General features: G+C 43.4%; 1 protein-coding gene across 1 annotated transcript; it reads left to right on the top strand.

Annotated features, from left to right (window-relative positions):
* Window positions 1-4,904: 4,904 nt before the first annotated feature.
* LOC124676332 (ER lumen protein-retaining receptor) lies at window positions 4,905-9,190 on the top strand. The gene is given in 7 exon segments (XM_047212413.1): window positions 4,905-5,058; window positions 5,629-5,667; window positions 5,670-5,887; window positions 5,999-6,114; window positions 8,583-8,656; window positions 8,746-8,809; window positions 8,931-9,190. Coding segments are annotated over 7 exon segments (639 nt in total). The 5' UTR covers window positions 4,905-4,967; the 3' UTR covers window positions 8,968-9,190.
* Window positions 9,191-15,784: the final 6,594 nt, after the last annotated feature.

Raw genomic sequence — 15,784 nt, 5'->3', positions numbered from 1 at the left:
ATGCTTTACAAATAGTATGATCAAGGTTATGATGGCATGTCACTCCAGAAATTATCTGTGTTATCGTTTTACCCGCTCGGGACGAGCAGTAACTAAGCTTGGGGATGCCGATACGTCTCCGACGTATCGATAATTTCTTATGTTCCATGCCACATTATTGATGTTATCTACATGTTTTATGCACACTTTATGTCATATTCGTGCATTTTCCGGAACTAACCTATTAACAAGATGCCGAAGTGCCGGTTCCTGTTCTCGCCGTTTTTGGTTTCGGAAATCCTAGTAACGAAATATTCTCGGAATCGGACGAAATCAACGCCCAGGTTCCTATTTTCACCGGAAGCATCCAGAACACACGAGAAGGACCAGAGGGGGGGCACTGGGCCCCCAGACCATAGGCCGGCGCGGCCCAGGCCCTGGCCGCGCCGCCATATGGTGTGGCCACCCCTTCGACCCTCCTGCGCCGCCTCTTCGCCTATTTAAAGCATCCGTCGCGAAAACCCTGAGACGTACGACGAAACCCACAGAAACCTTCCAGAGCCGCCGCCATCGCGAAGCCAAGATCTGGGGGACAGGAGTCTCTGTTCCGGCACGCCGCCGGAACGGGGAAGTGCCCCCGGAAGGCTTCTCCATCGACACCGCTGCCATCTCCACCGCCATCTTCATCACCGCTCGTTGCTCCCATGAGGAGGAGTAGTTCTCCATCGAGGCTCGGGGCTGTACCGGTAGCTATGTGGTTCATCTCTCTCCTATGTACTTCAATACAATAATCTCATGAGCTGCCTTACATGATTGAGATTCATATGATGATGCTTGTAATCTAGATGTCGTTATGCTAGTCAAGTGAGTTTTACTTATGTGATCTACGGAGACTCCTTGTCCCACGTGTGTAAAGGTGACAGTGTGTGCACCGTGTGGGTCTCTTAGGCTATATTTCACAGAATACTTATTCACTGATGAATGGCATAGTGAGGTGCTTATTTATATCTCTTTATGATTGCAATGTATTTTGTATCACAATTTATCTATGTGTTACTCCAGCAATGTTATTAAAGTAGTTTTATTCCTCCTGCACGATGTAATGGTGACAGTGTGTGCATCCGTGTTAGTACTTGGTTTAAGCTATGATCAGTGGCGGAGCTAGGATTTTCATATTGGGTATTCGAAGTCAAAAAAAATCTTACAATATACTGTAAATATGTATTTTGGGACAGCAAAATTCGTTTTTTAGGCCCAGGTTGATAAGTGTGGGCACGGGAGAGCATATATACTGATTTTTTTTGCAAAACATATTGGGTATGCATTGCATACCCATGAATAGTTCTGCCTACGCCAATGGCTATGATCATGATCTCTTGTAGAATATGAAGTTAACTATTGCTATGATTGTATTGATGTGTACTATTCCTCCTACATAGCATGAAGGTGACAGTGTGCATGCTATGCTAGTACTTGGTTTAGTCGAATTGATCTTTCATGCACTCTAAGGTTATTTAAATATGAACATTGAATTGTGGAGCTTGTTAACTCCGGCATTGAGGGTTCGTGTAATCCTACGCAATGTGTTCATCATCCAATAAGAGTGTAGAGTATGCATTTATCTATTCTCGTTATGTGATCAATGTTGAGAGTGTCCACTAGTGAAAGTATAATCCCTAGGCCTTGTTCCTAAATATCGCTATCGCTGCTTGTTTACTTGTTTTACTGCGTTACTACTCGCTGCAATACTACCACCATCAACTACACGCCGACAAGCTATTTTCACGGCACCGTTGCTACTGCTCATACTTATTCATACCACCTCGTATTTCACTATCTCTTCGCCGAACTAGTGCACCTATTAGGTGTGTTGGGGACACAAGAGACTTCTTGCTTTGTGGTTGCGGGGTTGCATGAGAGGGATATCTTTGACCTCTTCCTCCCTGAGTTCGATAAACCTTGGGTGATCCACTTAAGGGAAAACTTGCTGCTGTTCTACAAACCTCTGCTCTTGGAGGCCCAACACTGTCTACAGGGAAAGGAGGGGGAAGTAGACATCAGCCGCGCGGCCCTATGGTGTGGGCCCCTCGTGCCCCTTCCTGACCTGCCCTTCCGCCTACAAATAGCCTCCGTCGCGAAACCCCCAGTACCGAGAGCCACGATACGGAAAACCTTACTGAGACGCCGCCGCCGCCGATCCCATCTCGGGGATCCGAGAGATCGCTCTCCGGCACCCTGCCGGAGAGGGGATTCATCTCCCGGAGGACTCTACGCCGCCATGGTCGCCTCCGGAGTGATGTGTGAGTAGTCTACCCCTGGACTATGGGTCCATAGCAGTAGCTAGATGGTTGTCTTCTCCCCATTGTGCTTCATTGTCGGATCTTGTGAGCTGCCTAACATGATCAAGATCATCTATCTCGTAATTCTATATGTTGCGTTTGTTGGGATCCGATGAATAGAGAATACTTGTTATGTTGATTATCAAAGTTATATCTATGTGTTGTTTATGATCTTGCATGCTCTCCGTTACTAGTAGATGCTCCGGCCAAGTAGATGCTTGTAACTCCAAGAGGGAGTATTTATGCTCGATAGTGGGTTCATGCCCGCATTGACACACGGGACGATGTGACGAAAGTTCTAAGGTTGTGTTGTGCTGTTGCCACTAGGGATAAAACATTGATGCTATGTCTAAGGATGTAGTTGTTGATTACATTACGCACCATACTTAATGCAATTGTCTCATTGCTTTGCAACTTAATACTCGGAGGGGTTCGGATGATAACCTGAAGGTGGACTTTTTAGGCATAGATGCAGTTGGATGGCGGTCTATGTACTTTGTCGTAATGCCCCATTAAATCTCACTATACTCATCATAATATGTATGTGCATGGTCATGCCCTCTTTATTTGTCAATTGCCCAACTGTAATTTGTTCACCCAACATGCTGTTTATCTTATGGGAGAGACACCTCTAGTGAACTGTGGACCCCGGTCCAATTCTCTATACTTGAAATACAATCTACCGCAATACTTGTTCTACTGTTTTCACGCAAACAATCATCTTCCACACAATACGGTTAATCCTTTGTTACAGCAAGTCGGTGAGATTGACAACCTCACTGTTTCGTTGGGGCAAAGTACTTTGGTTGTGTTGTGCGGGTTCCACGTTGGCGCCGAATCTCCGGTGTTGCGCCGCACTACATCCCGCCGCCATCAACCTTCAACGTGCTTCTTGACTCCTACTGGTTCGATTAAACCTTGGTTTCTTACTGAGGGAAACTTGCCGCTGTGCGCATCACACCTTCCTCTTGGGGTTCCCAACGGACGTGTCAACCACACGCATCAGTGGCCTGGATTGCCGCCATATCCATGGCCTTGTAGGGCTGCTGCTGCTGTTGCTTGGGCTCCGATGGGCGGAGCAGAGTGGGAGGAGGAGCGGAGCCACCTCCTCAAATAAGATGGCGACGAATCTCTGTTGGTGGGTTCGAGGCCAAGAAAAGTTTGTTCTCCCGGCCGGTCGTGGTGGCGAGGAGGAGACCAGAGGATTCTTGGTGAGCCCGGCTGTTTCCCTTCTCCTGGTCGGCCTTGGAGGCGAGGGGGAGTTGGGCTGCTGCTGGTGGCTCGTCGCTCCGACGAGATCAAGGTTAGTCCGGGTATGCGGTCAGATGGAGGTTACCTGCATCTTTTCTCCGTCTCTGTCTAGCCATGGAGGTGTTGACAGAGGAGGAGATGGTGATCTCTGGACGGTGCATACTCATGCCTGCGGGGTGCTATCATCTGGAAGCTCTTGTGGATCCTGGCATGCTGGAACGCTGCCTTGCTGCCTGGCGAGTTATTCAACGGGGGACCTTTGCTGGCTCCACTGCCTCGCCCCCTCTGTCGATGGCCGAAGGGCGACCCTCGACCAGGAGCTCTACCTCCTCTGGAGGCCCTCTGCTACACAGTGCTGGAGCTCGCCGTTGCTACGCCACCAAGTGGTTCGTCCCCGGTGGTGTGGTCGCGGCCGGCGCTGGTAGTTCTTCGTCGGATTGGAGAGCGCCGCGAGCTACTTTCTCTCTGACCTCGGCGTCCTACGCCTTGAGGTCACCGGCGACCGGTGGAGAAGGAAACCAAGCACTTGATTGCTTTTTTCTATTTCTTGCTAGGGTCCTTTCTGCAAAGTTCAATGCATTTTCTTCAAATTTTAGGTTTTCTAGGGCTAGAGATGCAAAAGGGTATTGTTGTAAATCTTGTACCCACCGATATTAATGAATGCTTCTAGGCCCTTCGGGGCCGTTCTTGTTAAAAAAAAACCTAGTTGCGACAACACTAGGAGGCAAAAGCTCGCACCAAACAGCAAGCTTGCAGAGTAGCGGTCGCACCACGAGCTTGCGCCACGTTGCAGCATCTGCCAAGAGTCGCTTCCGCACCAAGAGTTCTCCCAAAACCGCAAGGGAACGCCGCCGCCACCCTGGGAGCTCGCCCAACATGGTGAGCTTACAGCTGCCATGGAGCCGCCGCTGCACCAGGAGCTCGCCCAAAATCGCGAGCGTGCAACATCACCGCCGTATTAGGGGGAATCGCCCCACATTGGTAGCTTTCAACTGCCATGGAGTCGCCGTTGCACCGGGAGCTTGACACACATCGAGCTTGTAGCCGCCATGGAGTCGCCGCCACACCAGGAGCTAAAATCTCCCTCAAAATTAGATAACTCACATGTTGTAAAGCCTAATTAAATCTGAGCCATAGATAGTATACAAGGGCTAGGATTTGTCCAACTTCACGCGGTAGAGTTAAGCCCAACTCCAGGGGATCCGAACCCAGATAACACATTATATGCCTTATATCTATTGTCATCTCTACCATTGTACATGCCCAACGCTTCACAGCCCAACCCCGAGACAGCGCCACGCGCCTACACCGACGGCGACGGGAGGGACACGCCGGGGGCGCGCCGTGGTTCGTCGCCGTAGACCCTCGTGATACGACAGGCCCTGATCATCCGGCGAGATGAACGCCTTCAGGCTCGCCGGGGACATGACGCACCTCATGAGCGTCCTCGTCCTCCTGCTCAAGATCCACACCATCAAGTCCTGCGCCGGTGAGAACCGACAACCCCTGCCACCGCCCTGCCCACATTTCTTCATATTTTCTTAGGGTGTTATCCCGTCGGGGTCATGGATTGATTTACCAGCTCAAGAATCAGGTGTTCTGCCTTGCTGTGTACGAGTAGCTTATTTTGATTCAGCTCTAGATCTTGGGGAATAGGGGGACATAATGCTGTTTTGTGAGGCTAAATCTTGTCGGTATTTGAATGGATTATGAGATTCTACGTCTTTCCCTGGCTGGGAATTCAGAGGGCAGGGGACAATCTTGGTTACATATAGTTTGATGTCCGGGGAGACCTGAGGTGTTGTGGGGTATTGTTTTGCTTCAGCTACTGCTCTGACTTGGCAGGGGAGCCTATTTTTTTTTAAAAAATCATCACACAACTCCAGTGTGGTTAAGATTAGAACTTGGTGGGAAATGTGTGTTTTCATGACATTTATTTTCTTCTACGCACCCTGTGATCATTGTGTTGAACAATTACTGGTTGTACAATAAAAATATTGTTTATACAAGAAAAAAAATGCAAGCTAAAATTCAGTTTCTACCTTTTTGCTCCTTTTAGGTGTTTCCTTGAAGACACAAGAGTTATATGCTCTTGTTTTTGCTACTTGGATTTGTTTACAAGCTTCATATCACTGTACAATACGGCTATGAAGCTGATTTTCCTGGGTAGCTCATTCTCAATTGTTTGGTATATAAGGCGCCACAAAATGGTCCGTAGATCATATGATAAGGAGCATGACACATTCCGACATCAATTTATTGTTCTACCATGTATTCTCTTGGCCTTGCTTATACATGAGAAGTTTACTTTCAAGGAGGTATTTTATCAAGCTAGCTTTCTGAATGTGTAGATAGTATGTTTTTCATTTCACCTTCCATTTCCTTTACTTACATAAATAATGACCAGACAATTTTATTATCTTAATTAGGTGATGTGGACATTTTCTATTTATCTAGAAGCCGTTGCCATTCTTCCTCAACTCGTACTACTACAGCGTACAAAAAATATTGATAATTTAACTGGGCAATACGTTTTCTTCCTAGGGTAAGTCATTTTCTTATGTTACATGGGTTGTAGGGAAATGGAATTCTTTCTCTGAGGCGATTATAACCCCATTTATTCCTTTTCTCCTTCGTAGTACTCATGATGTGTGATATAGCCCACATCCAACCATATGGTTTATGAATTGTGATGTATATAAGTTTTCATCTACAATAGATATGCAAGTCTCATAACTTAGATTTTAAAGGTCAAGCATTGAGCATTTGCAATATTCCTTTACTATTTCTTGCCTACCCCTGTTTTCCTTCGATATGATAGCAGCAATACTAGATTATTATTATATATACAAACTGATGCATAGTATCATGTGTTTATTTGCTCATCTATTTACATAAGACTGTTTTGTAATGAGCTCTCTTTAAGAATCTTGGTAATGGTTACTATCGTTATAGTGAAGGGCTCACGTTAACACATACGACTGTTGTGATTTGAAGAAACAACATCACTGCAAATATCTTTTAAGTAGGGGGAAATCTTAAAAAGCAGTACAGTGGATCGGAATGGCAAAATAAATTAGCTCGTTGCATATAAATAATAGAGACGAGGAAAATGCAAAATAATTTGTAAATCAAATTTCAGAACTGAACCAGCCATTTACCTCACTACCGGCAAGCCAGATCAACTAGAAACTTGTCTTTGGCCTAGTTTGCTACACAACTTGGTTGATTAGTTTTTAGTCGCTTGGGTTTTTTCTATTATAATGAACTTGGACAATAGTAGTTGTTGTGAAAGTCCGCATTTGTCATCTCCAAATGACTCTTCTTTGCTAAGGTCAGAAAGTTAATATATCTTGTGGTAGAACCAACAGCTCTACCGGGCCTAGGGCGTAGTTTGTAGGGGAAGGAGGGAGTGGTGTGCGGACGAGGCGGTGGACGCCGGCGGCAGGGCGCCGTCGTGCGCGGCTGAGAAGAGGAGGGCGGCGACTAGGTTTAGGAGACCGACTCCTCAGGGAGTCGGCAATAATGCTAGCTTTCTGAATGTGTAGATAGTATGTTTTTCATTTCACCTTCCATTTCCTTTACTTACATAAATAATGACCAGACAATTTTATTATCTTAATTAGGTGATGTGGACATTTTCTATTTATCTAGAAGCCGTTGCCATTCTTCCTCAACTCGTACTACTACAGCGTACAAAAAATATTGATAATTTAACTGGGCAATACGTTTTCTTCCTAGGGTAAGTCATTTTCTTATGTTACATGGGTTGTAGGGAAATGGAATTCTTTCTCTGAGGCGATTATAACCCCATTTATTCCTTTTCTCCTTCGTAGTACTCATGATGTGTGATATAGCCCACATCCAACCATATGGTTTATGAATTGTGATGTATATAAGTTTTCATCTACAATAGATATGCAAGTCTCATAACTTAGATTTTAAAGGTCAAGCATTGAGCATTTGCAATATTCCTTTACTATTTCTTGCCTACCCCTGTTTTCCTTCGATATGATAGCAGCAATACTAGATTATTATTATATATACAAACTGATGCATAGTATCATGTGTTTATTTGCTCATCTATTTACATAAGACTGTTTTGTAATGAGCTCTCTTTAAGAATCTTGGTAATGGTTACTATCGTTAAAGTGAAGGGCTCACGTTAACACATACGACTGTTGTTATTTGAAGAAACAACATCACTGCAAATATCCTTTAAGTAGGGGGAAATCTTAAAAAGCATTACAGTGGATCGGAATGACAAAAAAATTAGCTCGTTGCATATGAATAATAGAGACGAGGGAAAATGCAAAATAATTTGTAAATCAAATTTCAGAACTGAACCAGCCATTTACCTCACTACCGGCAATCCAGATCAACTAGAAACTTGTCTTTGGCCTAGTTTGCTACACAACTTGGTTGATTAGTTTTTAGTCGCTTGGGTTTTTTCTATTATAATGAACTTGGACAATAGTAGTTCTTGTTGTGAAAGTCCGCATTTGTCATCTCCAAATGACTCTTCTTTGCTAAGGTCAGAAAGTTAATATATCTTGTGGTAGAACCAACAGCTCTACCGGGCCTAGGGCGTAGTTTGTAGGGGAAGGAGGGAGTGGTGTGCGGACGAGGCGGTGGACGCCGGCGGCAGGGCGCCGTCGTGCGCGGCTGAGAAGAGGAGGGCGGCGACTAGGTTTAGGAGACCGACTCCTCAGGGAGTCGGCAATAATGAATATGATTATTGCTTGCCTGTTTGCATCGTTACATCCAGTATATAAAGAGCTAAACCCTAAACTGATAATGGGCTAAGCCCCTAGTTGGGCCCATGGTTGGGCCCCCTCCTAACATAACCAATACCGGTCATAACATCTTGACACTACAAATTTATGCTATGAGCCTGAACAGTATTTTCAGAAGACACAATCATATGGTTCTTAAAAACTTGATATACTTTTCAGTTTTTCGTTGATAGGAACCATGGCTATTTTTTCTTATTCACTGACTGTCATGATGCAGTGCATACCGAGCATTGTACATTCTCAACTGGGTTTACCGCTACTTCACGGAGCCACATTATGTACACTGGATAAGTATGACATCTCTCATTTGGTTGATCTCGTGTTTAGCCTATACCCGTTAAACAAGATAAATAATGTTTTCGATCTTGTTACTTGAACAGCTTGGATAGCAGGATTCGTGCAGACAATGTTGTACGCAGATTTCTTCTATTATTACCTCAACAGGTAAAGAACTATTATGTTCTTGAACTGATTGTTTTTTCATGCCGATGAACTGAATTTTCAAGTTACCATGTTGCATTGCTCATCGAGGCATTAATGATAATATTGCCGACCAATCTTGCAGTTTGAAGAACAATGTGAATCTCACTCTGCCAGCTTGACAGTATGACTTGGCTGGCCCTCTATCAGACGATAGAAAATGTGTCTCTTTCCTACAAGAGCCGAGAGGTGTAAAATAGCATTTGTCAAAAGTGTGATGGGGTTCGATGTCACATGACTGCATACATTTATTATTGGATTTTGGAAATCTTATGTATAGAATCAACTGTACATTAAATGGACAACATTAGGCCATTGCACAATGGAGAGATGGTGAGTTGTTAATATAGTAGTACATGGAATGTTGTGAACCTTCAAACTCTTTTTGACCGTTGTCATCATCTGCCATTCTTGAACTCATTCCGGGGCTTGTTGCTGGCGCTTGTGTGTTTTGTCCAAATCATGTTTACTAGCACGCTTCTGAGTCAGTGGGATAATCAGGAAGTAGCAGGCGGCAAGCCTTACCCATTTCCATGCGCGAGCATGTAGTAATAAATAGGAACTTTTCTTTGAAGCAAGGCGATGTATAGCCAAGAGGGATAACGTGTCAAGGCTTAATGAATGCTTCTATGGACAGAACGAACATGAGCTATTTCAGAATTTGTGTGAATAGATTTTTTTCTTTTCTTGTTTTACTGCTGTTTTCATGGAGTTTTCATTTGAATATTTGTGGCATGATGGGTACATCATATTCCAGAAGCATCACATTTTTTGGAACCTGTCTTGGTTTTTTTTAGGGTGCGATGCATTGCTAGCATCATAGCTAAGGATTGCAGTGGAGAGGGTTTGGCGGGCAGAGCTCCGCGGGGTCCATTTTCATATTCAATTGCTCACATGTACTCCGCCGTTAAGATATTCATGGGGTACAATGTTTTGTCCATGCCTTTACATTTGGCGGATATCCACATATCAATGAATATATGTAGATATCAATGGGGAGGTAGTGAAATCTATTAGGGGAATTAAGTTGCTAGAAGAGGAACGAATATTAACAATTTTGCAAAAAAATGGAGATGAATATGTGAATAAGGAGGAAGATCCTTTGACGCTTGTAATGTCTAAAGTTTCTACTCTTTGTGATGATTTGGTTGAGGATGATGGCATCTCACTGGATTTAGATGATCATTTGGAACATCTAAACCCAGTAGTTAAGGAAAAGAAGACTAGGGTGAGGAAAACCTATGATACTAATAATATTCGTAAAAGTACTAGAAGAAGAATTAAAAAACATTTTTCATGATGCAGAATCTAAAAGGAATGAATTGGAACCCTGGTGGCTTTGGGGATACCGCTAAGCATTTGTTTGTAAAAGAGGCAATTAGGGAACACAAATTAGATTTTGTAGCTTTATTGGAGACTGGACGATCTAATTTCTCTATTCCTTTTTTTAAATCAACTTGTTGCGGGATATAGTTACTCCTGGTTCTGTTTACCACCACATCTGGAGGCATTTTAGTTGGTATAAATTCTGACACGCTTGAGGTACTCAAAGTGAGTAGTGGATATTTTTATGTAAAGCTTCATATTAAGTGTAAAAGGGATGGTTTTGAATGGATTCTAGTGCCAGTCTATGGGGCTGCTCAAGACGCACATAAAGCTGAATTCTTAGCGGAATTAATCAGAGTTTGTGAGGCTGAAACATTACCTATGTTGGTAGGTGGTGATTTCAATATTATTTGAAAGCGAGAAGAAAATAATAATAATAATGTCAATGCTCGCTGGCCTTTTGTTTTTAATGCCATTATTGAATATTTGAATCTGCGTGAAATTACTCTATCGGGGAGACAATTTACGTGGGCGAGTCGTCGTGAAGTACCAACTTATGAGAAGCTAGATAGAGTGCTTGCCTCCATTTCTTGGGAACAAAAATTTCCGTTAGTCACTGTGCATGCATTGCCAAGGGCGGACTCTGATCATACACCGATTCTTATTGACTCAGGGGTGAAAGCACATTTAGGTAATAAGCCAAAATTTTCCTTTGAGTTGCATTGGTTGCGACAAGAAGGCTTCTTTGTTATGATTGAAAAAGAATGGAATTCATTATTAGTGGGTTTGAATCCAATGGATGTGTTGCTGAATAAACTTAGGAATATCAGACAATTTCTTAAAGGTTGGGCAAAGAACCAAAGTGGACAATACAAGAAAGAAAAGGATAGGTTATTGGGTATTATTGATTTGTTAGACGTGAAAGCTGAAACTAATAGCTTGTCGGTGTTGGAGAGAGAAACTCTTAAAGATGCAAATGAAAAGCTTAATAAGTTAAGAAGAGAGGAAGAGTCTAAATGGACGCAAAGAGCTAAAGTTAAACATATCCAAGAAGGGGGCGTAATACGAGATATTTCCATTTGATTGCAAATGGGAAACATAGAAAAAAGAAAATATTTCAGTTAGAACAACAAGAAGGAACTATTGTTGGAGAAGACAATTTGAAGGTCTATATTACTGAATTCTATAAGAAATTATTTGGGGCACTGGTTCCAAACAATATCTCTTTGGTAGAGGAGGAGGTGCAGGACATCCTCCAGATATCGACTGTTGAGAATGAGATCTTGATAGCTCCTTTCTCCGAGGAAGAGGTCCATGAGGCACTTTTCAGATGGAACGTAATAAAGCGCCGGGACCTGATGGTTTCCCGGCAGAGTTTTATCAAAAAAATTAGGTAGTAATAAAAGATGATTTGATGACGCTATTTAATCAGTTCAGTAATGGGGACTTGCCTCTTTACAAATTGAATTTTGGCGTCATAACTTTATTACCAAAGAAATAGGATGCGGTGGAGATACAACAATATAGACCAATTTATTTGTTGAATGTGTGTTTTAAAATATTTACTAAAGCAGGTACAAATCGTATAACATGGATTGCCCCACGAGTTATAAAACCAACACAATCAGCCTTTATGCCGAGGAGGAATATCTTAGAGGGGGTAGTCATTCTTCATGAAACTATTCATGAGTTACATAATAAGAAATTAGATGGGGTTCTTTTTAAGATTGACTTTGAAAAGGCATATGATAAAACGAAATGGCCATTTCTACAACAGATTTTGAGAATGAAGGGGTTTGCTCCAGAATGGTGTAGGATGATCCAACAATATGTCCAAGGGGGAAGTGTCGGGGTAAAGATAAATGATGACATTGGTCATTATTTCCAGACAAGAAAAGGCTTGAGACAAGGTGATCCGTTGTCTCCTATCATTTTTAATATTGTGGTGGATATGTTAGCCATCATAACTGATATAGCAAAAAATGATGATCAAGTAGGGGGTCTTATTCCTCATCTTGTTGAGGGGGGATCTCTATTTTACAATATGCTGATGATACTATCATTTTCTTGGAAAATGACCTCCAGAAAGTTGTGAATATGAAACTAATTTTATGTCTTTTTGAAGAACTATCAGGCCTCAAAATTAATTTTCACAGGAGTGAGATTTTTTGTTTTGGTAAGGCAAATGATGAGGTTGATCAGTACAAACAGATATTTGGATGTGATTGATGTCTACGGGTGCTTCTATTCTTGTAGACAGTGTTGGGCCTCCAAGAGCAGAGGTTTGTAGAACAGCAGCAAGTTTCCCTTAAGTGGATCACCCAAGGTTTATCGAACTCAGGGAGGAAGAGGTCAAAGATATCCCTCTCATGCAACCCCGCAACCACAAAGCAAGAAGTCTCTTGTGTCCCCAACACACCTAATAGGTGCACTAGTTCGGCGAAGAGATAGTGAAATACATGTGGTATGAATAAATGCGAGCGAGTAGCAACGGCGCCGGAAAAGTGCTTGGCTGGCGTGCGATTGATGGTAGTAATATTGCGGGAAGTATAGATGCGATAAAACAGTAAACAAGCAGCGATAGCAGTATTTAGGAACAAGACCTAGGGATCATACTTTAACTAGTGGACACTCTCAACATTGATCACATAACAGAATAAATAGATAGATGCTAGACTCTACACCCTCTTGTTGGATGATGAACACCACTAACTGTGTAGGATTACACGAACCCTCAATGCCGGAGTTAACAAGCTCCACAATATTCAATGTTCATATTTAAATAACCTTAGAGTGCATAACAGATCAACATAACCAAACCAAGTACTAACATAGCATGCACACTCGTCACCTTCACACTACGAAAGGAGGAATAGATCACATCAATACTATCATAGCAATAGTTAACTTCATAATCTACAAGAGATCACAATCATAGCCTACGCCAAGTACTACACGATGCACACACTGTCACCATTACACCGTGCGGGAGGAATAAACTACTTTAATAACATCACTAGAGTAGCACACGGATAAATTGTGATACAAAACACATTGCAATCATAAAGAGATATAAATAAGCACTTCACTATGCCATTCATAACGGTGAATAAGTATTCTGTGAAATATAGCCTAAGAGACCCACACGGTGCACACACTTGTCACCTTTACACACGTGGGACAAGGAGTCTCCGGAGATCACATAAGTAAAATCCACTTGACTAGCATAATGACATCTAGATTACAAGCATCATCATATGAATCTCAATCATGTAAGGCAGCTCATGAGATTATTGTATTGAAGTACATAGGAGAGAGATGAACCACATAGCTACCGGTACAGCCCCGAGCCTCGATGGAGAACTACTCCCTCCTCATGGGAGACAGCAGCGTTGATGAAGATGGCGGTGGTGTTGATGGAGAAGCCTTCCGGGGGCACTTCCCCGTCCCGGCGGCGTGCCGGAACAGAGACTCCTGTCCCCCAGATCTTGGCTTCACGATGGCGGCGGCTCTGGAAGGTTTTCTCTGGTTTCGTCGAACGTGTCGTGGTTTTTAGGTCAGGGACCTTTATATAGGCGAAGAGGCGGAGTCGGAGGGGCGACGAGGCGGCGACACACTAGGGGGGCGCGGCCAAGGCCTGGGCCGCGCCACCCTGTCGTCTGGGGCCCACAGGGCCCTCCTCTGGCAGCTCTCGGGTGTTCTAGAAGCTTCGTGGAAAAATAGGATGCTGGGCGTTGATTTCGTCCGATTCCGAGAACATTTCCTTATTAGGATTTCTGGAACCAAAAACAGCAGAAAACAGGAACTAGCCCTTCGGCATCTCGTCAATAGGTTAGTTCCGGAAAACGCATAATAATGACATATAATGTGTATAAAACATGTAGATATCATCAATAATGTGGCATGGAACATAAGAAATTATCGATACGTCGGAGACGTATCAGCATCCCCAAGCTTAGTTCTGCTCGTCCCGAGCGAGTAAACGATAACAAAGATAATTTACTGGAGTGACATGCCATCATAAACTTGATCATACTATTGTAAGCATATGTAATGAATGCAGCGATCAAAACAATGGTAATGACATGAGTAAACAATCGAATCATAAAGCAAAGACTTTTCATGAATAGTACTTTCAAGTCAAGCATCAATAAGTCTTGCATAAGAGTTAACTCATAAAGCAATAAATCAAAGTAAAGGTATTGAAGCAACACAAAGGAAGATTAAGTTTCAGCGGTTGCTTTCAACTTATAACATGTATATCTCATGGATATTGTCAATGTAAAGTAATATAACAAGTGCAATATGCAAGTATGTAGGAATCAATGCACAGTTCACACAAGTGTTTTCTTCTTGAGATGGAGAGAAATAGGTGAACTGACTCAACATAAAAGGTAAAAGAATGGCCCTTCGTAGAGGGAAGCATTGATTGCTATTGTTGTGTGCTAGAGCTTTGGTTTTGAAAACATAAAGAGAGCATGCAAATAAAGTTTTGAGAGGTGTTTGTTGTTGTCAACGAATGGTAGCGGGTACTCTAACTACCTTATCAACCAGACTTTCAAGAGCGGCTCCCATGAAGGACGTTGATACGTCTCCGACGTATCGATAATTTCTTATGTTCCATGCCACATTATTGATGTTATCTACATGTTTTATGCACACTTTATGTCATATTCGTGCATTTTCTGGAACTAACCTATTAACAAGATGCCGAAGTGCCGATTGCTTGTTTTCTCGCTGTTTTTGGTTTCAGAAATCCTAGTAAGGAAATATTCTCGGAATTGGACGAAATCAAAGCCCGGGGGCCTATTTTCTCACGAAGCTTCCGGAAGTCCGAAGGAGAGACGAAGAGGGGCCACGGAGGGGCCACACTATAGGGCGGCGCGGCCCCCTTGGCCGCGCGGCCCCGTGGTGTGGGGCCCCCGTGCCGCCTCTTGACCTGCCCTTCCGCCTACAAATAGCCTCCGTGACGAAACCCCCGATACCGAGAGCCACGATACGGAAAACCTTCCGGAGACGCCGCCGCCGCCGATCCCATCTCGGGGGATCCAGGAGATCGCCTCCGGCACCTCGCCGGAGAGGGAATCATCTCCCGGAGGACTCTACGCCGCCATGGTCGCCTCCGGTGTGATGTGTGAGTAGTCTACCCCTGGACTATGGGTCCATAGCAGTAGCTAGATGGTTGTCTTCTCCCCATTGTGCTTCATTGTCGGATCTTGTGAGCTGCCTAACATGATCAAGATCATCTATATGTAATTCTATATGTTGCGTTTGTTGGGATCCGATGAATAGAGAATACTTGTTATGTTGATTATCAAAGTTATGCTTATGTGTTGTTTATGATCTTGCATGCTCTCCGTTACTAGTAGATGCTCTGGCCAAGTAGATGCTTGTAACTCCAAGAGGGAGTATTTATGCTCGATAGTGGGTTCATGCCCGCATTGACACCGGGACGATGACGAGAAAGTTCTAAGGTTGTGTTGTGCTGTTGCCACTAGGGATAAAACATTAGTGCTATGTTCAAGGATGTAGTCACTAGTTACATTACTGTTATCACCAGATTTTAGACAAATCCAGAGGTGGGCCGGGCTTGGAAGATTACATGTGGAAGAT

The sequence above is a fragment of the Lolium rigidum genome, chromosome 7, assembly GCF_022539505.1.
Source record: "Lolium rigidum isolate FL_2022 chromosome 7, APGP_CSIRO_Lrig_0.1, whole genome shotgun sequence".
NCBI lineage: Eukaryota > Viridiplantae > Streptophyta > Magnoliopsida > Poales > Poaceae > Lolium > Lolium rigidum.
The sequence above is the reverse complement of the archived record's forward strand: the minus strand, read 5'-3'. Positions and strand labels throughout refer to the sequence as shown.